Source organism: Antennarius striatus, chromosome 14 (genome assembly GCF_040054535.1).
Source record: "Antennarius striatus isolate MH-2024 chromosome 14, ASM4005453v1, whole genome shotgun sequence".
Taxonomy (NCBI): domain Eukaryota; kingdom Metazoa; phylum Chordata; class Actinopteri; order Lophiiformes; family Antennariidae; genus Antennarius; species Antennarius striatus.
In genome coordinates, this window is record NC_090789.1 from 19273694 (window position 1) to 19301139 (window position 27446).

The 27446-nt window shown below is 42.6% G+C and overlaps 2 protein-coding genes across 5 annotated transcripts in view; one reads left to right on the forward strand and one right to left on the reverse strand.

Moving 5' to 3' along the window:
- Positions 1 to 1359: 1359 nt before the first annotated feature.
- Positions 1360 to 27446, forward strand: part of atat1 (alpha tubulin acetyltransferase 1) — a 51024-nt gene continuing 24937 nt past the window's right edge. For all 4 annotated transcript variants that reach the window (XM_068332621.1, XM_068332623.1, XM_068332624.1 and 1 more), the window contains exon 1: positions 1360 to 1707. In XM_068332621.1, the coding sequence (XP_068188722.1) occupies positions 1616 to 1707 (92 nt within the window). In that variant the 5' untranslated portion in view covers positions 1360 to 1615. The remainder of the gene's footprint in view (positions 1708 to 27446) is intronic.
- LOC137607124 (zinc finger protein 721-like) lies at positions 3714 to 27413 on the reverse strand. The gene is made up of 6 exons (XM_068332626.1): positions 27148 to 27413; positions 26489 to 26992; positions 20556 to 21727; positions 16633 to 17488; positions 7817 to 8756; positions 3714 to 4047 (listed from the first exon to the last, which is right to left on the reverse strand). Exons 1-6 carry the CDS (start codon positions 27314 to 27316, stop codon positions 3714 to 3716), a joined length of 3975 nt encoding a protein of 1324 aa, XP_068188727.1. The 5' UTR covers positions 27317 to 27413.

Sequence of the window (27446 nt, forward strand, 5' to 3'; positions counted from 1 at the left end):
AGACACATCAATCATGTCGTAAAATACAACCATTGGCCATCTCCTGGTCATTCGCTGGCAAGTGTAGGTGGCAGTCAGCTTGTCTATGTTGTCCACTCCTCCTTTATTCTTGTTGTAGTCAAGGATAATTGTGGGCTTTTAATCACTTCCTGATGACACAGCTGCGTCTTTGTGAAGAGTGGACATCAGTATCACATTCCTTCCTTTTTTTGGACAGTATGAGACATCAGACAACCCTCATTAGCATACAAAGATGAAACTCACATTTCAACGACCCCCTTTGACACCCCCACCAACAATCGTTGAGGAGCCAGACGGGTTTCAACAACAGTCGTTGGAGTGTGAATAGCACTGACCACACCGCACAGGGTTAATAAGCTGGGACGTGATCAGCCGCCCTCTGAACTGAAGAAGTCTATTGGATGAGATACAAAACGTCTTCAAGAACTTTCTTGACGTCGAGTGGATTGACTTCAACGGCTTTTGGATAACAATGACCTGGATGACTGAGAACCTACACAGACATCTGACATGCCCGACTTCATTTGTTTTTGTTTCTGTGCAGGTAAACTAGAAAACAAAAATCCAAAATGAGATTCCACTAAAGCTCACATGACTAGGAGAGGAGCTGGCTGTCTGACAGTGCACTTATGCTATCAGTTTTTGCTTTAATTATTGCTTTATAAGCTTATTTTATAACAGGGTCGAAACCGACCCTAGCACCACAAAGGTAACAATTTCAACCAGAGCATTTTATAATTTGGTGAAAAAAATTCTTTGGATATTATTTTGTTGTAATAGAGGTACCTGACAAAGTCAAAAAGTCTTGATGCAATAAACGCATTTTTGTGGTAGTTTTAGGAATTTAAAATCAAGAACGGGTCAGTGGCGACCCTAACAACAGACGAAGGTTAAAAACTTTGTTACCAGACATGCCTCAGAGACAGTCAATGAATTGGCCAAACTGATGTAGTATTTATTTGTCTACATGTTCACAACAAATGGTTTTAATCCCAGATGAACTGAGGCCTTGGTTTCACAAAATTAACCACGTAATTCATCTGTCTCAGAGAACATCTCTGGTTGTTGTCAAGCGTCCTCCTAACGCGCATCCATTTTACCGTAAACTGTGAACAAGTTGCGCCTCATAATTTAAGTCAAATTCGATTAGAGAATTATATTGTCAACATATTTCCATGTTTCCGAATCATTCGAAACATTTTCATATATTTTTCTTTGCTATTCGACAAAAATACCGAAACTCAGTGTTTGTCTGAGCTCCGTTCCGGGACTGAACACCCGCTGGAGTTCTCCATGTGTTTAGTGTTTTATGAACGTTACGGTAACCCGGAAGTGACTTGCAGCCATAGAGACACAATAGAGCCGAGGCGACCGGACAGGTGACATAAAGCATTGTTTATAACCAGGAACAGTGGAGGCGACATACACAGAATTGTTTATGACCATTGCTATCCGTCTATAAAACCGTGACGTGTTGTTGACGTTGCTCGGAGAGAGAGCTAACTGTGCTAACGAAGCTGCTGAGCGGCGGACAACAACCCCCCGTTGGTCTCCTCTGCTGCTGTTTTTATCTGGCACATGTCTGACGTCCACTATGGAGTTTCCCTTTGACATCAACCGGTTATTCTCTGAGCGGGTCACCGTGTTGGACGAGGGCATCATAGCAGGTCGGAAATCAGCTGGAAGGTAAGTTTGATGATGTCTCTTTGTGCATGAAAACAGAACTAGAGTCTGAGGAGCATTGTAGTCCACCTAGAGTCTGAGGAGTATTGTAGTCCACCTAAAGTCTGAGGAACATTGTAGTCCACCTAGAGTCTGAGAAACATTGTAGTCCACCTAGAGTCTGAAAAACATTGTAGTCCACCCAGAGTCTGAGAAACATTGTAGTCCACCCAGAGTCTGAGAAACATTGTAGTCCACCTAGAGTCTGAGAAGCATTGTAGTCCACATAGAGTCTGAGAAACATTGTAGTCCACCTAGAGTCTGGGGAGCATTGTAGTCCACCTAAAGTCTGAGGAACGTTGTAGTCCACCTAGAGTCTGAGGAGCATTGTAGTCCACCTAGAGTCTGAGAAACATTGTAGTCCACCTAGAGTCTGAGAAACATTGTAGTCCACCTAGAGTCTGAGAAACATTGTAGTCCACCTAGAGTCTGAGAAACATTGTAGTCCACCTAGAGTCTGAGAAGCATTGTAGTCCACATAGAGTCTGAGGAGCATTGTAGTCCACCTAGAGTCTGAGAAGCATTGTAGTCCACCTAGAGTCTGAGAAGCATTGTAGTCCACCTAGAGTCTGAGAAACATTGTACTCCACCTACCGTCTGAGGAGCATTGTAGTCCACCGAGAGTCCCTGAGAAACACTGCAGTGAAACCTAGAGTCTGAGAAGCATTGTGGTCAACCTAGAGTCTGAGGAGCATTGTAGTCCACCTAGAGTCTGAGAAACATTGTAGCCATGGGGCGGCAGTGGCTCACCGGTAGAGCAGATGCCTTGAAGACAGATCGCCCAGCCATCGGTGGTTCGAGTCCCGCTCGCGCCAAGACATCCCCCGGAGTGTGAACTGACGGTGTGAGTGTCAGCTCACCTCCCAGCCAAGGTGCCCTTGAGCAAGGCGCTGTCCCCCCTAGAAACTGCTCATTTGGGGCGCGATCCCCGATGTGCGACCAGTCATTCTGCTTCCCCCTACCGTTTGTTGTGGATGTTACGAATTGCATGCCTACAGGCCCCTAGCGTGTTGTGTTCAGGGGCCAGTATTCAACTATGTATGTATGCATAACCTAACGAATACATGTAATTGCATGCAACTGTAGTGTAGAGTGTGAAAGACAGTTTCCCCATTGAGAGATAATAAAGTGGACTTTCTTCTTAGTCGGCCAAGAGTCTGAGAAACATTGTAGTCCACCAAGAGTTTGAGAAACAATGTAGTCAATGAAAATGACATGATGACCTTGACATAACTAGGTCATGCACAGTTTTGGACCCAAGACTGACCCCTGTGGTACCCTACATACAATGTCTGATCTTGTTGATGTCCTCCCTCCCAATGTGACATACTGTGATCTCTTGTTTAAGGAGCTCTTTATCCGTTCTAGTACTGTACCCCTAATTGCAAATTGTTCCAATTTCTGAGTTAGAATTCCATGGTCAGTTGTGTCAAAAGCTTTTTCGAGGTCAATAAAGATTCCTATGGAATGCATCATTTGATCTATGGCATCAGTGATAATTTCCATTGCTTCGGTAAGTGCTAAAGCAGTAGAATGTTTCCTCCGTAAACCGTATTGGCTGAAATTCAGAAGATTATGCTTTGTTATGAAATTTATCCAGTCTGTTTTTAGTTACTTTAGAATTTTAATAATTGGGCAGCATCGAGACAGGTCAGTAATTTGTAAATTCACATGTAGCTCCATTCTTATATAATGGTACAACTTTGGTAATTTTCATTTTGTTAGGAAACAACCCAGTTTGAAATGAAAGATTACAAATGTGCGTTAGTGGTAATATTATTCCATCCTCTATGTCCTTTACTTATTACATCCCGCTTCAAAGTGGTGATGTATTGTAATTGTCAGTGTTTGTGTGTTTGTTTGTCCGTCCGTTATTCGACCAAATATCTTCACTACCGTTGCAGATACAAAGATGAATCAAAAAGCGCATTATGTTGGCAGCAAAGGGGATGAAAATGAGATGATTTTTACTAAAGTTTGTCACCTGTGTGGATTCTCTTGTGTGATACCAACGTACTATTGGACCTAAAATCTTTCCCACACGTTTCACAACTGTAAGGTTTCTCACCAGTGTGGATTCTCTTGTGTCTTCTCAAACCGCTATTACGAATAAAACCTATCCCAAATATTTCACACCTGTAAGGCTTCTTACCTGTGTGGATTCTCTTGTGTGATAGCAACGTAGTCCTGGACCTAAAATCTTTCCCACATGTTTCACACCTGTAAGGCTTCTCACCTGTGTGGATTCTCTTGTGTATTATCAACCCAGTATTGCTCATAAAATTTTTCCTACATGTTTCACAACTGTAAGGATTCTCATCTGTGTGGATTTTCATGTGGGATTCCAGTCTTGTGGTTTGTGTAACCCCTCTTACATATTTTACATATTGTTTCTTACTGGCGTTACTTGTTCTCTGGGACTGAAAGCGAGACTCAGCAACTTTTGTGCTTGTTTCTCCTCTCTCATCATGGCTGACGGATACATGAGAGCTGTTAGAGATCAGCAGGTCAATGTTTGCTGCTCCCACCACAGAGCTTATAACCGGCAGGTTGTTAACAGACTCTTTCAGGTGTAGAATCTCTGATTCCTCTTTCAGGTGTAGAAACTCTGGTTCCACTCGCTCCACACTAAACTTCACTTCCCGGTTCCGGAGCTGCTGGTCAGCAGGAACTTCCACCTCCTCTTCTTTAGACATGATGCTTTGGGCCATCTGGAAGGACAACAAAAGGAGTGTCACGTTAGAGGCAAGATCTTAAGTCTTAGTCCAAGTCCGGCCCGAATTTCGGGTCGGGCTTTAATACCCGCGGGCTTGGGTTGAGTAGAGCTGGATTTTTTAGGCCCGATCTTATCTCTATATACTATGACGACAAACTAATACTGTCACACAAACGCAGTGAAGCAAAGTCCTTTCAAAGCTTCTTTATTCCGTGGGTTCTTGTTATTGAGGTAAAGTAGGAGACTTAGCCCATCGTTTAAAAAATGTATTCCTGACAAGTCTAATACAGATATCTGGACTCTCAGTGTCCCTGACTGCTGGTACTAAACGGGTCTTACATCAGACGCAGCTGAAGGAGAGCAAATTCTATTTTGGCCTGGTCAAATTTAAACAATTCAGATGAGGAATATGCATGAGGGGATGTGGTGTCTTGTGGTCCAATCAGATCGTGACAGGTGTTCGGCCGCATCTTTTCGGTGTAGTTTCCACTTCCGGTCTCATCCTGTGAACAAACATGACTACATCCTGATCATCCCATAAGTGTGAACACTTCCATAAATGAAATTGTTATTGTAATTGTGTGTGTGTGTGTGTGTGTGTGTGTGTGTGTGTCTGTGTCTGTGTGAGTTTAGAAGGCACTGAGAACGCCGTCTGTGTCCTGTGTGAAAATTAACTGAGACAGGGTGATAGAAAAGTTTATTGTATGTATAAAACTAAAGACTTATGCAGCCAGCAAAATAATCAATAGCATGTATTTCAATCTGTTCAGCAGACATGCCAGGAAATCAGTTGTTTGTTAAAATATGGATGAATTGACCGTCAAATCTTCTGTTTCGTTCATTAAATAATGTTTTGTATACCTATCCTGTGTAACTTCAGTTCGGCTCTAAGGCAGAGATCCAGCAGTCGGCGTTGATGATTTCTCTCTTCTTCGTTCTTGACAGTATTTTTTCTTAAAGCTCCAAAAACTTCCTCTTCAGCAGCTTTAGTCCATTTACAAATGAATTTCCCAAAGAGTGAAATGAAGACATTTTGTTAACTGAACTAAATACCACAAAAACTAAGATAAAATAGACTTTCACTGACTTCAGGAACGTAGAAGCTAACGCTACTAAACGTGTTTGTTGACTTCCGCTTGTTGTCCCCCAGAAAAACGTCCGACTAGGAAGTCGTCCAGGGTTTTTTTTCCGCTGTAGCTGAAGGTATGGATTCAGAATTCCACTGTTTCACATCGATAGAAATGGAGAATGTACTTCTTCTTTTTTTCATTTCACTGAGGGCTGAAAAATAATGTGGACTTCAATTCTAGTTAAATCAAATCGATCAACTGGACTTGCATCAAGTTCCTTGAAGACTGTTGTGATTTTGATTTCTCCGGAACTTGTATGCTGGACACTGTTATGAAGAATTAACAGAGTGAAGGGAATATCTCTGAGAACATGGAATTGGTTTAGTTAATATATAATATTCACATATTGAGTATTTAATTTTAATGAAATATTTAATTCTATATACTGATCTGATCCCCGAAGGGAAATTAAGAGCACAGTTTGGTTTGTATATACAGTGCGCCCTCACGCATTTGCGCATCAGCGATTGCGACTCCACCTCATTGCGGATTTGAGTAGGCAGTCACGTGCTACCGTACGCACATTCTATTGGCTGACGGCATCTGGAAGTGTGCTCTGTTCCGTCAGGTTCAGACTTTCGTGAGACACAAAAGTGCTTTAAACAGTCTATCAGAGTGTGGAAAAGGTAATACAGATATAAGGTGGTTTAATATCAGTATGGAGAGGGACATAGACGTTTAAATTACCGTAAATAATAACATAAATAGATCACAATCACGGATTTCTTAATCGCATGTGGGGGGCCTGTACGCATGCAGGGGGAGGTAGAGTGGCGGGCAGCACCTTTGTGGAGCGCCCAAATGAGAAACTTGTAAAGGGCGACTGATCACAAGATGCTTGGTTCAGAGCTTCACATGTTCGCTCCCGGTGAGCTCTTGACATACACAAACTTTGTTGCATCATCTATCAATCAAGTTTTATTTATATAGCGCTTAATCATGGCAACAGACATTTCAAAGCGCCTTAACAGACAGAGAAACCCAACTGAACCCTCCAGAGCAAGCGTAAGCGACAGTGGCGGGGAAAAACTCCCTCCATGAGGAAGAAACTCCAGGCAGGACCCAGACTCTTTTGGACGGCCATCCGCCTTGTCCGGTTGGGTGGAAAAGAAATCAAAGGAAGATAAGAACAGGGAAAGAGAAAGAGAGAAAGAGAGAGAGTGGCAGATAGACCAGATAGAGTCAGTGTCAATATGGTTAAGGTTGCTAAAGTCAACGCACAATTACAGCTGCGTGGATGACTGTATGGCGGCACGGAGGAAGAAAGGAACAGGACCCCAGCTGATGGATAGTTGAGGGGTGGTACTGGTGGGCTTGGAGGAGAAGGTCCACAGCACATGGAGAGATGGGGGTGATACTGGTGGGCTCGGAGGTGCAGGTCCACAGAGGAAGGTCCACGGCGGCTGGGCGGATGAGGGGTGGAACAGTAAGATGACACCAAGGAAGAGAGGCAGCAGGACCCCAGTCGATGGTTAGGTGAGGGGTGATACTGGTGGATGGGAGGTGCAGGTCCACAGTGAATGGGTGGATGAGGGGTGGAACAGTATGGTGGCGCGGAGGAAAAAGGAAGCCAGACCCCAGCCGATAATTAGGTAAGGGGTGGCACTGGTGGGATGGGAAGAGCAGGTCCATAGCAGATGGGTGGATGAGGGGTGAACCTGAGAAAAACCTGTGAGGACATAGAGCACAGAGACTCCAGTTGCCACAGCTTCTCCATCTCCCTGTAATTCTCCATCCTCTGTTCCGTACCTGGATCAGTCCTGTTGCACTATTTACTGTTGGGACAAATCTGCAGTATGTAAACTAATTGCTTTAATTGCCCATTTAAAAGTCCTACAGCTACATACCTATTTATATTTACAAGGAACGTTATTAACCAGTTTGGGAACAATATTCTTTTGTTCTAAAAGGTTCAGGAACGTCAGTTCATTGATGGAACGTGAAACTGTAAATGTTTTAATTCTATTTCTGTTCGGGGCGACCTGACTGGCAAAAATTCTGGTTCAAAGCCCTGGTCCTGTACGTCCTTTACTCATTTCAAATGAAATCCATTCACGTCAGTAGATGTTTGTGCTTCATGTTTGTTGACCAGCTGTTTTATCTGTCAAAAATGTACCTGAAAAGGTCTCCACACATTGAAAACTATCAGGCTTCTAACTCTGTGTGGATTCTCATGTGCTTTCTGTAAGTAATTTTCCATTTAAAGTCTTTATCACATGTTTCACACCTGTAAGGCTTCTCACCAGTGTGGGTTCTCTTGTGCTTACTCAAATCACTACTGGAGCTACTCCCTCTCCCACATATTTCACACCTGTAAGGCTTCTCGCCAATGTGGATTCTCTCGTGTCTTCTCAACCCACTATTGGTAATGAAACCTTTCCCACATGTTTCACACCTGTAAGACTTCTCACCAGTGTGGATTCTCTTGTGTGATATCAACGTTGCCCTGGAACCAAAATCTTTCCCACATGTTTCACACCTGTAAGGCTTCTCACCTGTGTGGACTATCTCATGTTTTTTCAACCCACTATTGTTAGTAAAACCTTTCCCACATGTTTCACACCTGTAAAGCTTATCAGCTGTGTGGACTCTCCTGTGTTGAGCCAAATAATCACTTCTTTTGAAATCTTTCCCACATGTTTCACACATATAGGGCTTCTCAACTGTGTGGATCTTCTTGTGTCTTCCCAAATTACTGCTGGACCTAAAATCTTGCCCACATGTTTCGCACATGTAAGGCTTCTGACCGGTGTGGATTCTCTTGTGTGATACCAATGTACTACTGGACATAAAATCTTTCCCACATGTTTCACACCTGTATGGCATCTCACCCGTATGGATTCTTTTGTGTCTTCTCAACCCCTTATTGTTAATAAAACCTTTTCCACATGTTTCACACCAGTAGGGCTTCTCACCTGTGTGGATTCTCTTGTGCGATACCAACGTACTATTGGACCTAAAATCTTTCCCGCATGTTTCACACCTGTAAGGCTTCTCACCTGTGTGGATTTTCTTGTGTGATACCAACGTACTCCTGGACATAAAATCTTTCCCACATGTTTCACACCTGTAAGGTTTCTCACCTGTGTGGATTCTCTTGTGTATTGTCAACCCACTATTCCACGTAAAATCTTTCCCACATGTTTCACACCTGTAAGGTTTCTCACCTGTGTGGATTTTCATGTGGGATTTCAAAGTGTTGCGGTTTGTGTAACCCCTCTTACATATTTTACAAACATATGGCTTCTTACTGGTGTTACTGGTTCTCTGGGACTGAAACTGAGACTCAACCTCAGCATCTTTGCTTGTTTCTCCTCTCTCTTCATGGCTGACGGATACATGAGAGCTGTTAGAGATCAGCAGGTCAATGTTTGCTGCTCCCACCACAGAGCTTATAACCGGCAGGTTGTCAACAGACTCTGTCTGTGCTGCACCATCTTCAGCTTTCATGTCCAGAGTCTGATCTTCACTGTGGTCATTTTCCTCATGAGAAGGAGTCAAAATAACAGCATCAGTCTCCTGCTTCAGTGCAAGCTGCTCTCCCTCCTGACTGCTGTGGAGTTCCTCTGGTTCCTCTTTCAGGTGCAGTTCCTTTGGTTCCTCTTTCAGGTGTAGAAGCTCTGGTTCCTCTTTCAGGTGTAGAAGCTCTGGTTCCTCTTTCAGGTGTAGAATCTCTGGTTCCTCTTTCAGGTGTAGAATCTCTGGTTCCTCTTTCAGGTATAGAATCTCTGGTTCCTCTTTCAAGTGTAGAATCTCTGGTTCCTCTTGGTCCACACTGAACTTCACCTCCTGGTTCCACAGCTGCTGGTCAGCAGGAACCTCCACCTCCTCTTCCTTACAAACATGATGCTTATGGCCATCTGGAGGGACAACAAAAGGAGTATCACGTTAGAGGTAAGATTTTAAGCCCAAGCCCGACCGGGTTGGGTCTGGCTTTAATACCCGCGGGCTTGGGTCGGGTAGGGCTGGATTTTTTAGGCCCGATCTTATCTCTATATCACGTTACTATGACTACAAACTAATACTGTCACACAAACGCAGTGAAGCAAAGTCCTTTCAAAGATTCTTTATTCCATGGGTTCTTGTTATTGACGTTAAGTAGGAGACTTAGCCCATCGTCATAAGCTTAAAAATGTATTCCTGACAAGTCTAATACAGATGTCTTAGCTCTCTCAGTGTCCCTGACTGCCGGTGCTACACGAGTCTTACATCAGACGCAGCTGAAGAAGAGCTAATTCTATCTTGGCCCAGTCAAATTTAATCAATTCAGATTGGGAATATGCATGAGAGGATGTGGTGTCTTCTGGTCCAATCAGATCATGACAGATTTTCGGCCGTATCTTCTCGGTGTAGTTTCCTTAACCTGCCTACATCCTGATCATCCCATAAGGTGTGAATACTTCCATAAATGGAATTGTTATTGTAATTGTAATTGTGTGTGTGTGTGTGTGTGTGTGTGTGTGTGTGTGTGTCAGATGAGTTTGCCTACGTCCTCCAAATGGGACTGCCATTGCAACCGTGTGTGCGTGTGTGTGTCAGATGAGTGTGTGTCAGTTTAGAGAGAACTCAGACTGCCGTCTATAGATAGATAGATAGATAGATACTATGTCCTATGTGTGGAAATTAACTGAGACAGGGTGATAGAAAAGTTTTTCATTTCACTCAGGACTGAAAAAAATTGTGGACTTAAGTTCTATTTAAAAGGTCCAGTGGCCACATACGTGGACAGCACTGTCTAGCTCTTGTGTCCACAAGCGTGTGCACTGTGGAACTATCTCTGGTGCAACGACAATCCATACATTATACCATTGAAATAATCTACAAATACATAATGCATAACTACATGAAAGACATTTGTTTGTAATTGATTTTTCCATGTCTTCATGGACCCCACTAGACTATTTTGAACAGTAAATAGATAGAGATCTAATGAAAAAGATTTCAGAATGCACCAATGCTATGTCACTGTCTAAGAGTGGGTATCCACTCAACATGTCTGTCGATGAGGTTTACCACTTTTTTGGTGCCTGTATTTTAATGTCCTGCATCCGATACCCAACCATTTGGATGTATTGGTCCAAATCCTTGAGAATCACTGCCATCACTGACAGATTCACGCGTGCAAGATTCTTCAAACTGAGAGGAGCAATAAAAGTGGTTATTGATGATGATGTGCCAGAAGACCTGAGTAGGATGGACAAATTCTGGAAGGTTAGGCCTTTTCTGGATCGGATTCTGTGCAGGCGCAAGTCTCTGGATCGACCTGATTGCGCATCTATTGACGAGCAGATGATACCCTTCACGGGACCCTGTCCATGGAGACAATATCTGCCGATGAAGCCAAATCCAGTTGGCATAAAGAACTTTGTTTGTGCTACAGCAGATGGCATTGTGCTTAACTTTGAGCTCTATCAAGGAACACAGCCACTGATTGAGAAGGTAGAAGAACCAGAAGGCCTGGGTTTGGGAAGCCTAGTCATTGACCGCCTGTGTCAAACTCTGAAACCTGGCACAAAAGTCTATTGTGACCAACTCTTCACCACCATCAAAGGTGCGCAGCGAATGATGGAGAAGGAGCTGTACATAGCAGGAGCAATAATGAAGAACCGACTCACTGGAGTGGACCACAAGTTACCAACAGACAAAGTCATGAAGAATGCAGGACGAGGTACCTCATCAGAAGTGTCTGCTGAAGATGGAAAGTTGTGTGTAGTGAAGTGGTATGACAACAAACCAGTATTGATGATGTCTGTTGCCCATGATACACAGCGTGAAGACACCTGCCAGCGCTGGGACAAGAAATTGAAGCAATATGCCACTGTCTCGCGGCCAAGCATTGTCCGTGAGTACATCAAGATGGGTGGTGTTGATTTGATGGACAGAATGATTATCTATTATATGTTCATGCACTTTACAAATCTGGCTTTAGCTAACATCTGGCTGCTCTACCACAAAGACCAGAAATGTGCTGGACCAAAGATAAGACCCATCCGGTTCCTAGAGTACCGTATGGAAGTGGCAGAGAGCCTCTTGGCCCAGCATCATAGTGCAGATGCAGACCTGTCAGGGGAATCAGAGGAAGATGATTCAAGTCAAGGGGTAAAACGTCATGTGACAACGTTGCCCCATGTCTCAGTCCACAGGAGGGCTAATGCCCATCTCCAAGAGATGGTTGGCATAAAGAATGCTATGCGCTGTAGACAACCAGGCTGCACTGGAAGAACCCGAGTGCGTTGTGTGACCTGTAAAGTGTTCTTGTGCCTGCAAACCAAACACAACTGTTACTATGCTTTTTACACATAGACAGGGACAGAGAGTACAGGTTCAGGTACAGGTTCATACAGTGTACATTTGTAACAGAGTTGAATAAGTTGTAGTTAAAATCCCGCTAAAATGGGGAAACTACGCCATCTACTGTTGTACATGCCTGCATCATGTTGGCTAAGGATGATGGGAAATCCTCAGTATGAACGAGGATTTCCATGAGACAGGTAATGACGGTGCGTCTGTGGACCAAGGTTATAATAGTTTGGGATTTTTCATTAGTTTTTATTTTTATTTAGTTGTAACTCTTTGTTTTCAATTTCAGTTTAGTTTTAATTAGTTTTTAATGCTAGTTTGCTAGTTTAGTTTTTATTTTTTGAAAATGCTTAGTTTTAGTTTAGTTTTTATTAGTTTTAGTCTTAGTTTTAGTCTTTTTTGGTAGTAAGGGATATTTGTCAGAGATTTAAAAAATTAAGTGCAATATGTGTTCTGTTTCTTAAGTGAGATGCAAGTAGTATCTTTCTAAAACAAAAACATGAAAAACTCAAAACCCAGTACCTCATTAAGTTAAGCTATCTGACTCCTAACAGTAGTTGTGTCGGTCTACATCGTGCTGCCTGGCCTGGGGTTAGCATCTGTTTCGGAGGAAGGAGGCTGGGCGTTCTCCCTTACTTGCTCAAGGTAAGCTAGGTTAGCCTTCTTGTGTGCGCTTTTCAAATGGACTTTAAGATTCGTGGAATTCCCCCCCCCCCCAGAAAGGTTCCACATATTTTATCATGTTCCACTACAAGGCACTTACTCTTGTCTGAGACAGTCATATTCAAAATATTCCCAAATAGGACTCTGGAGGTTTCTCCCTACTTTCGCCGCCATGCCGCCCGACAGATTGATACACTGACAAAGACGGAAACTAAGCAAATTTTCTCAATCATTTCAGTTTGTTTTAGTTAGTTTTGTAAACACACAATACAGTTTCAGTTAGTTGTCGTTTTTTTGCAAAGCCTCGTTTTTATTTTTATTCAGTTAACGAAAATATTTTTACACATTTAGTTTTCATTATTTCGTTAGTTTTCGTTAACGATTATAACCTTGCTCTGGACATGTCAAAACCATCTCAGTCTGGCCTCTCTGACTTTATCTCCAAAACCTCTAACATGTGCTGTCCCTCTGATGTACTCATTCCTGATCCTGTCCATCCTGGTCACTCCCAAAGAGAACCTCAGCATCTTCATCTCTGCTACCTCCAGCTCTGTCTCCTGTCTTTTCCTCAGTGACACTGTCTCTAGACCAAACAACATCGCTGGTCTCACCACAGTTTTGTACACCTTTCCTTTCATTTTAGCTGAAACTCTTCTATCACACATCACACCTGACACTTTCCTCCACCTGTTCCATCCTGCCTGGACACGCTTCTTCACCTCTTTTCCACGCTCTCCATTGCTCCGGACTGTTGACCCTAAGTACTTCAAATCCTCTTGATCTCTTCTCCCTGTAACCTCACTCTTCCACTTGGGTCCCTCTCATTCACACACATGTACTGTACTCTGTCTTACTGCGGCTAACCTTCATTCCTCTCCTTTCCAGGACAAACATCCACCTCTCTAGCTTCTCCTCCACCTGTTCCCTGCTCTCACTGCAGATCACAATGTCATCTGCAAACATCATAGTCCATGGAGATTCCTGTCTAACCTCGTCTGTCAGCCTGTCCATCACCATAGCGAACAAGAAGGGGCTCAGAGCTGATCCCTGATGCAGTCCCACCTCCACCTTGAACTCCTCTGTCACACCTACAGCACACCTCAACACTGTCTTACAGTCCTCATACATGTCCTGCACCGCTCTAACATACTTCTCTGTCACTCCAGACTTCCTCATACAATACCACAGTTTCTCTCTGGGCACCCTGTCATCAGCTTTCTCCAGATCTACAAAAACACAATGCAGCTCCCTCTGGCCTTCTCTGTACTTCTCTATCAACATCCTCAAAGCAAATACTGTATCTGTAGTACTCTTTTTTGACATGAAACCATACTGCTGCTCACAAATGCTCACTTCTGCCCTTAGTCTAGCTTCCACTACTCTTTCCCATAACTTCATTGTATGGCTCATCAGCTTTATTCCTCTGTAGTTGCCACAACTCTGCACATCTCCCTTGTTCTTAAAAATGGGCACCAGCACACTTCTCCTCCATTCCTCAGGCATCATCTCACTATCTAAGATCCTGTTGAACAACCAAGTCAGAAACTCTATTGCTACCTCTCCTAGACATTTCCAAACCTCTACAGGTATATCATCAGGACCAACTGCCTTTCCACTCTTCCTCCTCTTCAATGCCCTCCTCACTTCGTCCTGTCTGATCTTTGCTACTTCCTGGTCCACAACAGTCACCTCTTCTAGTCTTTGTTCTCTCTCATTTTCCATGTTCAACTCTTCAAAGTACTCTTTCCATCTTCCCATCACACTACTGGCACCCTATCCTTAATCACCCTAACCTGCTGCACGTCCTTCCCATCTCTGTCTCTCTGTTTCGCCAACCTGTATAGATCAGTCTCTCCCCCCTTGCTGTCCAACCTAGCATACAAGTCATCATAAGCCCCTTGTTTTGCCACCTTTACCTTCACCTTATGCTGCATCTGCCTGTACTCCTGTCTACTCTCCTCAGTCCTCTGTGTCCCACTTCTTCTTAGCTAACCTCTTTCTCTGAATACACTCCTGTACCTCCTCATTCCACCACCAAGTCTCCTTATCTACTTTCCTTCCAGATGATACACCAAGTACTCTCCTACCTGTCTCCCTGATCACATTAGCTGCAGTTGTACAGAATCTGCAAGCACCTCCTGACCACCCAGAGCCTGTCCTAACTCCTTCCTCAAGGTCATGCAACACTCTTCCCTTTTCAGCTTCCACTATTTCGTACTGTGCTCTGTCTTTGTCCTCTTCATCTCCCTCACCACCAGATTCATCCTACACACCACCATCCTATGCTGTTTGGTTACACTGTCGCCTACCACTACTTTACAGTCACTGATCTCCTTCAGATTACACCGTCTATACAAGATGTAGTCTACCTGTGTGCTCCTACCACCACTCTTATAGGTCACCCTATGTTCCTGCCTCTTCTGGAAGAAAGTATTCCTTATAGCCATTTCCATCCTTTTTGCAAAGTCAACTACCATCTGTCCTTCTGCGTTCCTCTCCTGGATACTAAACCTGCCCATCACCTCCTCATCACCTCTGTTACCTGCGACAACATGTCTATTGAAGTCTGCACTAATAACAACTCTCTCATTTCTAGGTATGCTCTGCATAACTTCATCAAAGTCCAACCAGAATTTCTCCTCCTCCAGCTCACATCCTACCTGGGGAGTATACCCACTAACAACATTGAACATCACACCTTCCATTTCCCAAGGTGCACTGGTGTCGTGCCCGGAGTGTCCCCTGCCTCACGCCCTATGCCGCCAAGATAGGCTCCAGCTCCCTGTGACCCGCTGCGGCGGATATGGCGGTGGTAATCTGAAGATGACTGACTGACTGACTGACCTTCTATTTCTAGCTTCAGACTCATCACTCTGTCTGACACTCTTTTACCTCCAGGACATTCCTAACAAACTTCTCCTTCAAGATAACTCCAAATCCATTTCTCTTCTTATCTACACCATGGTAGAAGAACTTGAACCCTGCTCCTAGACTTCTGGCCTTGCTACCTTTCCAACTGGTCTCCTGGACACACAGTATGTCTACCTTCCTCCTCTGCATCATGTCAACCAGCTCTCTACCTTTTCCTGTCATAGTTCCAACATTCAACGTTCCTACTCTCAACCTATACTCTTGGTGTTCCTCTTCTCTTTCTTCCTACGAACACAGGGGAAACACCCCAGTTTGAAATGACAGATTACAAATGTGGTAATATTATTACCGTATTGGCCCGAATATAAGACGGTGTTTTTTGCATTTAAATAAGACTGAAAAAGTGGGGGTCGTCTTATATTTGGGGTCTAGAAATTATACCAATTCGCAATGCCATTCACAGATATCTTTAAAGCGAATGCTGAACTTAATTCCCCAGGCCAAAGCGAACCCCTGTCACGAAATAGAAAAATGAAAATAGCGGAAAGAAAAGAGAAAAAAATAAGAGAAGAGATGACAGAAAACGTAGTGACAATCTGGAGAAAAGTGGGTCGGTTCTCGGATGATAGAAAGGTTGGTGCCACTCACTATTCATTTACAAATGTGATTGCACTTTAGTTTACATATTTAAATGTTCAGATATTAAGATATGATAGACAGTTTTTGCATGATTTGAATTAGGCAAAATAAAATGCTTTTTCTCGCTAATATATTGTTATAATCATTTGTTTTAGATGTACTTTAATTATTTTCTGCATAAAAATTACATTTGGTGTTCAAAAAGTCTTTTTTCAAACTTGAGTCTTGAAAAAGAGGGGGTCGTCTTATCATCAGGGTCGTCTTATATTCGGGCCAATACAGTACATCCTCTCTGTCCTTTATTAATTACATCCCGCTTCAAAGTGGTGATGTATTGTAATTGTCAGTGTTTGTGTGTTCATCAATCTGTCCGTTAGTCGACCAAATATCTTCGCAACTGTTGCAGATAGAAAGATGAAACAAAAAGCACATTATGCTGGCGGCAAAGGGGATGAAAATGACATGACTTTTATTTAAGTTTCTCATGTGCGTGGACTCTTCTGTCTTGAGCCAAATCACTACTGGACCTAAAATCTTTCCCAGGTATTTCACACCACTAAGGCCTCTCACCGGTGTAGATTCTCTCGTGTTTTCTCAACCCACTATTGGTAATAAAACCTTTCCCACATGTTTCACAACTGTAAGGCTTCTCACCTGTGTGGATTCTCTTGTGTGATACCAACGTACTATTGGACCTAAAATATTTCCCACACGTTTCACACCTGTAAGGCTTCTCACCTGTGTGGATTTTCTTATGTGATACCAAAGTGCTATTGGACCTAAAATCTTTCCCACATGTTTCACACCCGTAAGGCTTCTCACCTGTGTGGATTCTCTTGTGTCTCTTCAACGCACTATTACGAGTAAAACCTATCCCACATGTTTCACACCTGTAAGGCTTCTCACCTGTGTGGATTCTCTTGTGTGATACCAACATACTATTGGACCTAAAATCTTTCCCACACATTTCACACCTGTAAGGCTTCTCATCTGTGTGGATTCTCTTGTGTGATACCAATGTACTATTGGACCTAAAACCTTTCCCACATGTTTCACACCTGTAAGGCTTCTCACCTGTGTGGATTCTCTTGTGTGATACCAATGTACTACTGCACCTAAAATCTTTCCCACATGTTTCACACCTGTAAGGCTTCTCACCGGTGTGGATTCTCTTGTGTATTATCAACCCATCATGAGCCATAAAATCTTTCCCACATATTTCACACCGATAGGGCTTCTCATCTGTGTGGATCTTCTTGTGTCTTCCCAAATGACTGCTGGACCTAAAATCTTTCCCACATGTTTCACACCTGTAAGGCTTCTGACCGGTGTGGATTCTCTTGTGTCTTTTCAACCTGTTATTGTTAATGAAATCTTTCCCACATGTTTCACACCTGTATGCCATCTCACCTGTGTGGATTTTCATGTGGGATTTCAAATTCCTGCGGTTTGTGTAACCCCTCTTACATATTTTACAAACATACGGTTTCTTACTGGTGTTACTGGTTCTCTGGGACTGGAACTGAGAAACATCTTTTCTGCTTGTTTCTCCTCTCTCTTCATGGCTGACGGATACATGAGAGCTGTTAGAGATCAGCAGGTCAATGTTTGCTGCTCCCACCACAGAGCTTATAACCGGCAGGTTGTTAACAGACTCTGTCTGTGCTGCACCATCTTCAGCTTTCATGTCCAGAGTCTGATTTTCAATGTGGTCGATTTCCTCATCAGTAGGAGTCAACATAACAGCATCAGTCTCCTGCTTCAGTACAAGCTGCTCTCCCTCCTGACTGCTGTGGAGTTCCTTTGGTTCCTCTTTCAAGTGTAGAACCTCTGGTTCCTCTTTCAGGTGTAGAAGCTCTGGTTCCTCTTGGTCCACACTGAACTTCACCTCCTGGTTCCACAGCTGCTGGTCAGCAGGAACCTCCACCTCCTCTTCTTTACAGACATGATGCTTATGGCCATCTGGAGGGACAACAAAAGGAGTATCACATTAGAGGTAAGATTTTAAGCCCAAGCCCGACCGGGTCGGGTCGGGCTTTAATACCCGCGGGCTTGGGTCGGGTAGGAATGGATTTTTTAGGCCCGATCTTATCTCTATATCACGTTACTATGACTACAAACTAATACTGTCACACAAACGCAGTGAAGCAAAGTCCTTTCAAAGATTCTTTATTCCGTGGGTTCTTGTTATTGAGGTAAAGTAGGAGACTTAGCCCATCGTCATAAGTTTAAAAAATGTATTCCTGACAAGTCTAATACAGATATCTGGACTCTCTGTGTCCTTGACTGCTGGTACTAAACGGGTCTTACATCAGACGCAGCCAAAGGAGAGCAAATTCTATTTTGGCGTGGTCAAATTTAAACATTTCAGATGAGGAATATGCGTGAGGGGATGTGGTGTCTTGTGGTCCAATCAGATCGTGACAGGTGTTCGGCCGCATCTTCTCGGTGTAGTTTCCACTTCCGGTCTCATCCTGTGAACAAACATGACTACATCCTGATCATCACATAAGTGTGAACACTTCCATAAATGGAATTGTGTGTGTGTGTGCGTGTGTGTGTGTTTGTCAGATTAGAAGGCACTGAGAACGCCGTCTGTGTCCTATGTGTGGAATTTAACTGAGACAGGTTGAAAAGTTTATTGTATGTATAAAACTAAATACTTATGCAGCCAGCAAAATAATCAATAGCATGTATTTCAATCTGTTCAGCAGAAAAGAAATGCCAGGAAATCAGTTGTTTGTTAAAATATGGATGAATTGACCGTCAAATCTTCTGTTTCGTTCATTAAATGACGTGTTGTTTACCTATCCTGTGTAACTTCAGTTCGGCTCTGAGGCAGAGATCCAGCAGTCGGCGTTGATGATTTCTCTCTTCTTCGTTCTTGACGGTATTTTTTCTTAAAGCTCCACAAACTTCCTCTTCAGCAGCTTTTAGTCCATTTACAAATGAATTTCCCAAAGAGTGAAATGAAGACATTTTGTTAACTGAACTAAATACCAAAAACCAAGATAAAATAGACTTTAGACTTCGGGAACGTAGAAGCTAACGCTACTAAACGTGTTTGTTGACTTCCGCTTGTTGTCCCCCAGAAGAACGTCCGACTAGGAAGTCGTCCAGGTTTTTTATTCCGCTGTAGCTGAAGGTATGGATTCAGAATTCCACCGTTTCAGATCGATAGAAATGGAGAATATACTTACTTTTTTTTTCTTCATTTCACTCAGGGCTGAAAAATAATGTGGACTTTAATTCTAGTTAAATCAATCAACTGGACTTGCATCAAGTTACTTGAAGACTGTTGTGATTTTGATTTCTCCGGAACTTTAATGATGGACACTATGTTATGAAGAATTACCACAGTGAATTAAATATCTCTGAGAATATTGAATTGGTTTAGTTAATATGTAATATTCAAATATTAAATATGTAACTTTATGAATTTTTTAAATTCTATATACTGATCTGATCCCCGAAGGGAAATTAAGAGCAGTTTGGTTTGTATATACAGTGCGCCCTCACGCATTCGCGCATCAACGATTGTGACTCCACCTCAACGTGGACTTTTAAGCATGCAGTCACGTGATACCGTACGCGCATTCTATTGGCTGACAGCATCTGGAAGTGTGCTCTGTTCCGTCAGGCTCAGACTTTCATGAGACCCAAAATTCTTTAGACAGTCTATCAGAGTGTGGGAAAAGGTAATACAGATAGAGGGTGGTTTAATATCAGTCTGGGGAGGGACATAAACATTTAAATAATCATAAATAATAAGATAAATAGATCATAATCTCGGATTCCTCAATCGCATGTGGTCCCTGGAACGCATTGTCAAATTCAGTGTGCTGTATCTCTGTATTGCTAGCACATTGTAGCAATTAATCTCCTTTGATAGACTTCCTCCGACACTCCGGACTTTAGTTTTTTTCTTTCTGTTCTTGACTGATCACAAGATGCTTGGTTCAGAGCTTCACGTATTCGCTCCTGGTGAGCTCTGACATACACAAACTTTGTTGCATCATCAGTTGCCACAGCTTCTCCATCTCCCTGGGATTCTCCATCCTCTGTTCTGTACCTGGATCAGTGCTGTTGCACTATTTACTGTTAGGACAAATCTGCAGTATGTAAACTAATTGCTTTAATTGCCCATTTAAAAGTCCTACAGCTACATACCTATTTATATTTACAAGGAACGTTATTAACCAGTTTGGGAACAATATTCTTTTGTTCTAAAAGGTTCAGGAATATCAGTTCATTGATGGAACGTGAAACTGGAAACATTATGATTCTGTTTCTGTTCGGAGTGACTCGAGTGGCAAAAAATTCTAGTTCAAAGCCCTGGTCCTGTACGTCCTTTATTCATTTAATATGAAACCATTCAGTAGATGTTCTGGCTTCATGTTTGTTGACCAGCTGTTTTATCTGTCAAAAATGTACCTGAAAAGGTCTCCACACATTGAAAACTATAAGGCTTCTAACTCTGTGTGGTTTCTCATGTGCTTTCTGTAAGTATTTTTCCATTTAAAGTCTTTATCACATGTTTCACACCTGTAAGGCTTCTCACCTGTGTGGACAATCTCGTGTTTTTTCAACCCACTATTGGTAATAAAACCTTTCCCACATGTTTCACACCTGTAAAGCTTATCAGCTGTGTGGACTCTCATGTGTTGAGCCAAATAATCACTTCTTTTGAAATCTTTCCCACATGTTTCACACCTATAGGGCTTCTCAACTTTGTGGATCATGTTGTGTCTTCCCAAATCACTGCTGGACCTAAAACCTTTCCCACATGTTTCACACCTGTAAGGCTTCTCAACTGTGTGGATCATCTTGTGTCTTCGCAAATCACTGCTGGACCCAAAATCTTTCCCGCATGTTTCGCACCTGTAAGGTTTCTCACCAGTGTGGATTCTTTTGTGTAATACCAATGTATTATTGGACCTAAAATCTTTCCCACATGTTTCACACCTGTAAGGTTTCTCACCAGTGTGGATTCTCTCATGTCTTATCAGCCCAAAAATGCTAATAAAACCTTTCCCACATGTTTCACACCTGTAAGGCTTCTCACCTGTGTGGATTCTCTTGTGTGATACCAACGTACTCCTGGACCGAAAATCATTCCCACATGTTTCACACCTGTAAGGTTTCTCACCTGTGTGGATTCTCTTGTGTATTATCAACCCAGAATTGCTTATAAAATCTTTACCACATGTTTCACAACTGTAAGGCTTCTCCCCTGTGTGGATTTTCATGTGGGATTGCAAAGTCCTGTGGTTTGTGTAACCCCTCTTACATATTTTACAAACATATGGCTTCTTACTGGTTTTACTGGTTCTCTGGGACTGGAACCGAGACTCAACTTCAGCATCTTTTCTGCTTGTTTCTCCTCTCTCATTACGGCTGACGGATACATGAGAGCTGTTAGAGATCAGCAGGTCAATATTTGCTGCTCCCACCACAGAGCTTATAACCGGCAGGTTGACAACAGACTCTTCCAGGTGTAGAAGCTCTGGTTCCCTTTTCATGTGTAGAACCTCTGGTTCCTCTTTTAGGAGTAGAAGCTCTGGTTCCTCTTGTTCCACACTGTACTTCACCTCCTGGTTCCGGAGCTGCTGTTCAGCAGGAACCTCCACCTCCTCTTCCTTACAGACATGATGCTTTGGGCCATCTGAAGGGAAAACAAAAGGAGTATCACGTTAGAGGCAAGAGCTCAAGCCCGAGTCCAAGCCCAGCCCAAATATCGGGCCGTCTCGGGCTTTAATACCCGCGGGTATTGTTGTTGAATAGGGCTGGATTTTTTATGCCCGATCTTATCTCTATATCGCGTTACTATGACTACAAACTAATACTGTCACACAAACGCAGTGAAGCAAAGTCCTTTCAAAGCTTCTTTATTCCGTGGGTTCTTGTTATTGAGGTAAAGTAGGAGACTTAGCCCATCGTCATAAGTTTAAAAAATGTATTCCTGACAAGTCTAATGCAGATATCTGGACTCTCTGTGTCCTTGACTGCTGGTACTAAACGGGTCTTACATCAGATGCAGCTGAAGAAGAGCAAATTCTAGTTTGGCGTGGTCAAATTTAAACATTTCAGATGAGGAATATGCGTGAGGGGATGTGGTGTCTTGTGGTCCAATCAGATCGTGACAGGTGTTCGGCCGCATCTTCTCGGTGTAGTTTCTATTTCCCGTCTCATCCTGTGAACAAACCTGCCTACATCCTGATCATCACATTAGTGTCAACACTTCCATAAATGGAATTGTTATTGTAATTGTGTGTGTGTGTGTGTGTTTGTCAGATTAGAAGGCACTGAGAACGCCGTCTGTGTCCTATGTGTGGAATTTAACTGAGACAGGGTGATAGAAAAGTTTATTGTATGTATAAAACTAAATACTTATGCAGCCAGCAAAATAATCAATAGCATGTATTTCAATCTGTTCAGCAGACATGCCAGGAAATCAGTTGTTTGTTAAAATATTGATGAATTGACCGTCAAATCTTCTGTTTCGTTCATTAAATGACGTGTTGTATACCTATCCTGTGTAACTTCAGTTTGGCTCTAAGGCAGAGATCCAGCAGTCGGCGTTGATGATTTCTCTCTTCTTCGTTCTTGACGGTATTTTTTCTTAAAGCTCCAAAAACTTCCTCTTCAGCAGCTTTTAGTCAATTTACAAATGAATTTCCCAAAGAATCAAATGAAGACATTTTTTTTAACTGAACTAAATACCACAAAAACTAAGATAAAATAGACTTTCACTGACTTCGGGAACGTAGAAGCTAAAGCTACTAAACGTGTTTGTTGACTTTCGCTTGTTGTCCCCCAGAAAAACGTCCGACTAGGAAGTCGTCCAGGTTTTTTATTCCGCTGTAGCTGAAGGTATGGATTCAGAATTCCACTGTTTCAGATGGATAGAAATGGAGAATATACTTACTTTTTTTTACATTTCAATCAGGACTGAAAAAGATCGTGGACTTAAGTTCTAGTTAAATTAGGGTGCCAGTCGTCTCAGAAACATTGTAGTCCACCTTGAGTCTGGGAAACATTCGTTCAAGTTAAATCAGGGCGCCGGTAGATCGATTCACATTCAACAAAGTAGTTTAAATCAATCAACTAGACTTGCATCAAGTTCCTTGAAGACTGATGTGATTTTGATTTATCTGGAACTTTTATGGTGGATACTATGTTATGAAGAATTACCACAGTGAATGAAATATCTCTGAGAATATTGGTTTAGTTAATATGTAATATTCACATATTGAGTATTTAATTTTAATGAAATTCTTTTATTCTATATACTGATCTGATCCCCAAAGGGAAATTAAGAGCACAGTTTGGTTTGTATATACAGTGCGCCCTCACGGATTCGAGCATCAACGATTGCAACTCCACGTCATCACGGGTTTTTAGTAAGCAGTCACATGATACCGTGCATTGTATTGGCTGACGGCATCTAGAAGTTTACTCTGTTCCGTTAGGCTCTGACTTTCGTGAGACACAGAAGTGCTTTAAACAGTCTATCAGAGTGTGGGAAAAGGGAATACAGATAGAAAGTGGTTTAATATCAGTATGGGGTCATAAACGTTTAAATAATCATAAATAATACAATGTGTCCCTGGAACCAATAGACAGCAAAGAACGAGGACGCACTGTACTTCAAATGAATGTATACATATTAGCCTGTACCCAGCCCCTGCAGGACACGCACACACACGGGGGGCCTGTACGCGTGCAGGGGGAGGTAGAGTGGCGGGCAGCCCCTTTGTGGAGCGCCCAAATGAGAAACTTGTAAAGGGGTACGGCGCCTAGCTCAAAGGTGCCTCAGTAGTGCTCCGGAGGTGAGCTGACACCTCCCATTGTCAGCTCACACTCTTTTGGGCAGGAGCGGGAATCGATCTGCCGATCTCAGGAACATTGGACGACTCGCTCTACCACTGAGCCACTGCCGCCCCAACATTGATTTCTTCTGACAGAGACTTTAAGAGAAATCCTGGTGTCAAACTCAAGGCCCGGGGGCCAAATGTGGCCCACCACATCATTTAATTTGGCCTGCGAGGGCATAAAAGGTCAGATTGTCTAAAAATAAATGGGTCAAAAGTGTGATGTGACCAAAACTACATTTCCCACAATGCAGTAATTAAACCCATTTTAACTTGGACAAAATCATTTTGAACACAGTTAATGTCTTGACGTGTTTGATGTTATTTTTCTTTATTCACTTGGATAGTTTGATCCTCGATTGATGGAGTTCTGTGCGTTTAATAACCTGACAAATTAAAAGCATTCATGTTCAAGCAAACATATTTTCTTCTGTGGAACTGTAATGTTTGTAACTTGAATCAATAAAAATTCAGCGTTATTTGATATTAAGGAGTTACACTGAGTTACATTTAGTTAGATGTGGTTGGGTGGGGTGTACCCCTAATTACATCCTGCTTCAAAGCGTAGTGTGTTGTGATTGTCGGCGTTTGTTTTTTTTCATTATTGAATAAAATATCTGATCTCATGGTTCCCTTCCTGTCATCCATTCAATGCGTGATGAGAACGGACAGGAGTTGTGGGAAGTCACCAGCAGTCAAGGAAAAGTCAGTCTCCCAATCTGGATGATGTTCATAACAGGTAAACATTGTAGTCTGTCAATCTGAAAAATGTTTGATTTAGACATTAACTCATTGGCTCCCAAGCATTTTCAGTGCGCTGTATCTCTGTACTGCCAGCGCTTCATAGCAATTAATCTCCTTTGATAGACTTCCTCCGACACTCCGGACATTCATCGTTTTTTTCTTTTTATTCTTGACCGATGACAAGATGCTTGGTTCAGAGCTTCACGTGTTCACTCCTGGTGAGCTCTGACATACACAAACTTTGTTGCATCATCAGTTGCCACAGCTTCTCCATCTCCCTGGGATTCTCCATCCTCTGTTCCGTACCTGGATCAGAGCTGTTGTACAATTTACTGTTGGGACAAATCTGCAATATGTAAACTAATTGCTTTAACTGCTCATTTAAAAGTCCTACAGCTACCTACCTATTTATATTTACAAGGAACGTATTAACCATTTTGGGAACAATATTCTTTTGTTCTAAAAGGTTCAGAAACATCAGTTCATTGATGGAACGTGAAACTGGAAACGTTATACTTTTGTTTCTGTTCGTAGTGACCCGATTTGCAAAAAATGCTGGTTCAAAGCCCTGGTCCTGTACGTCCTTTATTCATTTAAAATGAAATCCATTCACGTCAGTAGATGTTTGTGCTTCATGTTTGTTGACCAGCTGTTTTATCTGTCAAAAATGTACCTGAAAAGGTCTCCACACATTGAAAACTATCAGGCTTCTAACTCTGTGTGGATTCTCATGTGCTTTCTGTAAGTATTTTTCCATTTAAAGTTTTTATCACATGTTTCACACCTGTAAAGCTTCTCACATGTGTGGACTGTCCTGTGATGAGCCAAACCACTACTGGACCTGTTCTCTTTCCCACATGTTTCACACCTGTAAGGTTTCTCACCAGTGTGGATTCTCTTGTGTACGATCAATGCGCTATTTTCCATAAAACCTTTCCCACATGTTTCACACCTGTAAGGCTTCTCACCAGTGTGGGTTCTCTTGTGCTTAATCAAATCACTACTGGAGCTACTCCCTCTCCCACATATTTCACACCTGTAAGGCTTCTCGCCAGTGTGGATTCTCTCGTGTCTTCTCAACCCACTGTTGTTAATAAAACCTTTCCCACATGTTTCACACCTGTAAGACTTCTCACCAGTGTGGATTTTCTTGTGTGATACCAACGCTCTCCTAGAACCTAAATCTTTCCCACATGTTTCACACCTGTAAGGCTTCTCACCTGTGTGGACTATCTCGTGTCTTTTCAACCCACTATTGGTAATAAAACCTTTCCCACATGTTTCACACCTGTAAAGCTTATCAGCTGTGTGGACTCTCCTGTGTTGAGCCAAATAATCACTCCTTTTGAAATCTTTCCCACATGTTTCACATGTATAGGGCTTCTCAACTGTGTGGATCTTCTTGTGTCTTCCCAAATCACTGCTGGATGTAAAATCTTTCCCACATGTTTCACACCTGTAAGGCTTCTGACCAGTGTGGATTCTCTTGTGCAATCCCAACGCAGTTATGGACCTAAAATCTTTCCCACATGTTTCACACCTGTAAGGTTTCTCATCAGTGTGGATTGTCTTGTGTCTTTTCAACCCATTGTTGTTAATAAAACCTTTTCCACATGTTTCACACCTGTAAGGCTTCTCACCAGTGTGGATTTTCATGTGTACTATCAAACCACTATTGCCCATAAAATCTTTCCCACATGTTTCACACCTGTATGCCATCTCACATGTGTGGATTTTCATGTGGGATTTCAAAGTCTTGTGGTTCGTGTAACCCCTCTTACATATTTTACAAACATATGGTTTCTTACTGGTGTTACTGGTTCTCTGGGACTGGAACTGAGACTCAACCTCAGCATCTTTTCTGCTTGTTTCTCCTCTCTCTTCATGGCTGACGGATACATGAGAGCTGTTAGAGATCAGCAGGTCAATGTTTGCTGCTCCCACCACAGAGCTTATAACCGGCAGGTTGTCAACAGACTCTGTCTGTGCTGCACCATCTTCAGCTTTCATGTCCAGAGTCTGATCTTCACTGTGGTCATTTTCCTCATCAGTAGGAGTCAACATAACAGCATCAGTCTCCTGCTTCAGTACAAGCTGCTCTCCCTCCTGACTGTTGTGGAGTTCCTCTGGTTCCTCTTTCAGGTGTAGAACCTCTGGTTCCTCTTTCAGGTGTAGAACCTCTGGTTCCTCTTTCAGGTGTAGAAGTTCTGGTTCCTCTTGGTCCACACTGAACTTCCCCTCCTGGTTCCACAGCTGCTGGTCAGCAGGAACCTCCACCTCCTCCTGCTTACAGACATGATGCTGTGGGCCATCTGGAGGGACAACAAAAGGACCACCACGTTACTATGACTACAAACTAATACTGTCACACAAACGGAGACATGCCAGGAAATCAGTTGTTTGTTAAAATATGGATGAATTGACCGTCAAATCTTCTGTTTCGTTCACTAAATGACGTGTTGTTTACCTATCCTGTGTAACTTCAGTTCGGCTCTGAGGCAGAGATCCAGCAGTCGGCGTTGATGATTTCTCTCTTCTTCGTTCTTGACGGTATTTTTTCTTAAAGCTCCAAAAACTTCTTCAGCAGCTTTTAGTCCATTTACAAATGAATTTCCCAGAGAATCAAATGAAAACATTTTTTAACTGAACTAAATACCACAAAAACTAAGACAAAATAGACTTTCACTGACGTCGGGAACGCAGAAGCTAACGCTACTAAACGTGTTTGTTGACTTCCGCTTGTTGTCCCCCAGAAAAACGTCCGAC

Bases quoted from the DNA above. Each gene is read 5' to 3' on its own strand.
- LOC137607124 (XM_068332626.1), bottom strand. From the start codon at position 27,316: ATGTTTTCATTTGATTCTCTGGGAAATTCATTTGTAAATGGACTAAAA. The intron at 26,993-27,147 runs GTAAACAACACG...TTGTCCCTCCAG, and splicing joins ACTGAAGTTACACAGGATAG to ATGGCCCACAGCATCATGTC. The intron at 17,489-20,555 runs ATGAGAAACCAC...TTGAAATCCCAC, and splicing joins AAAATACTTACAGAAAGCAC to ATGAAAATCCACACAGGTGA.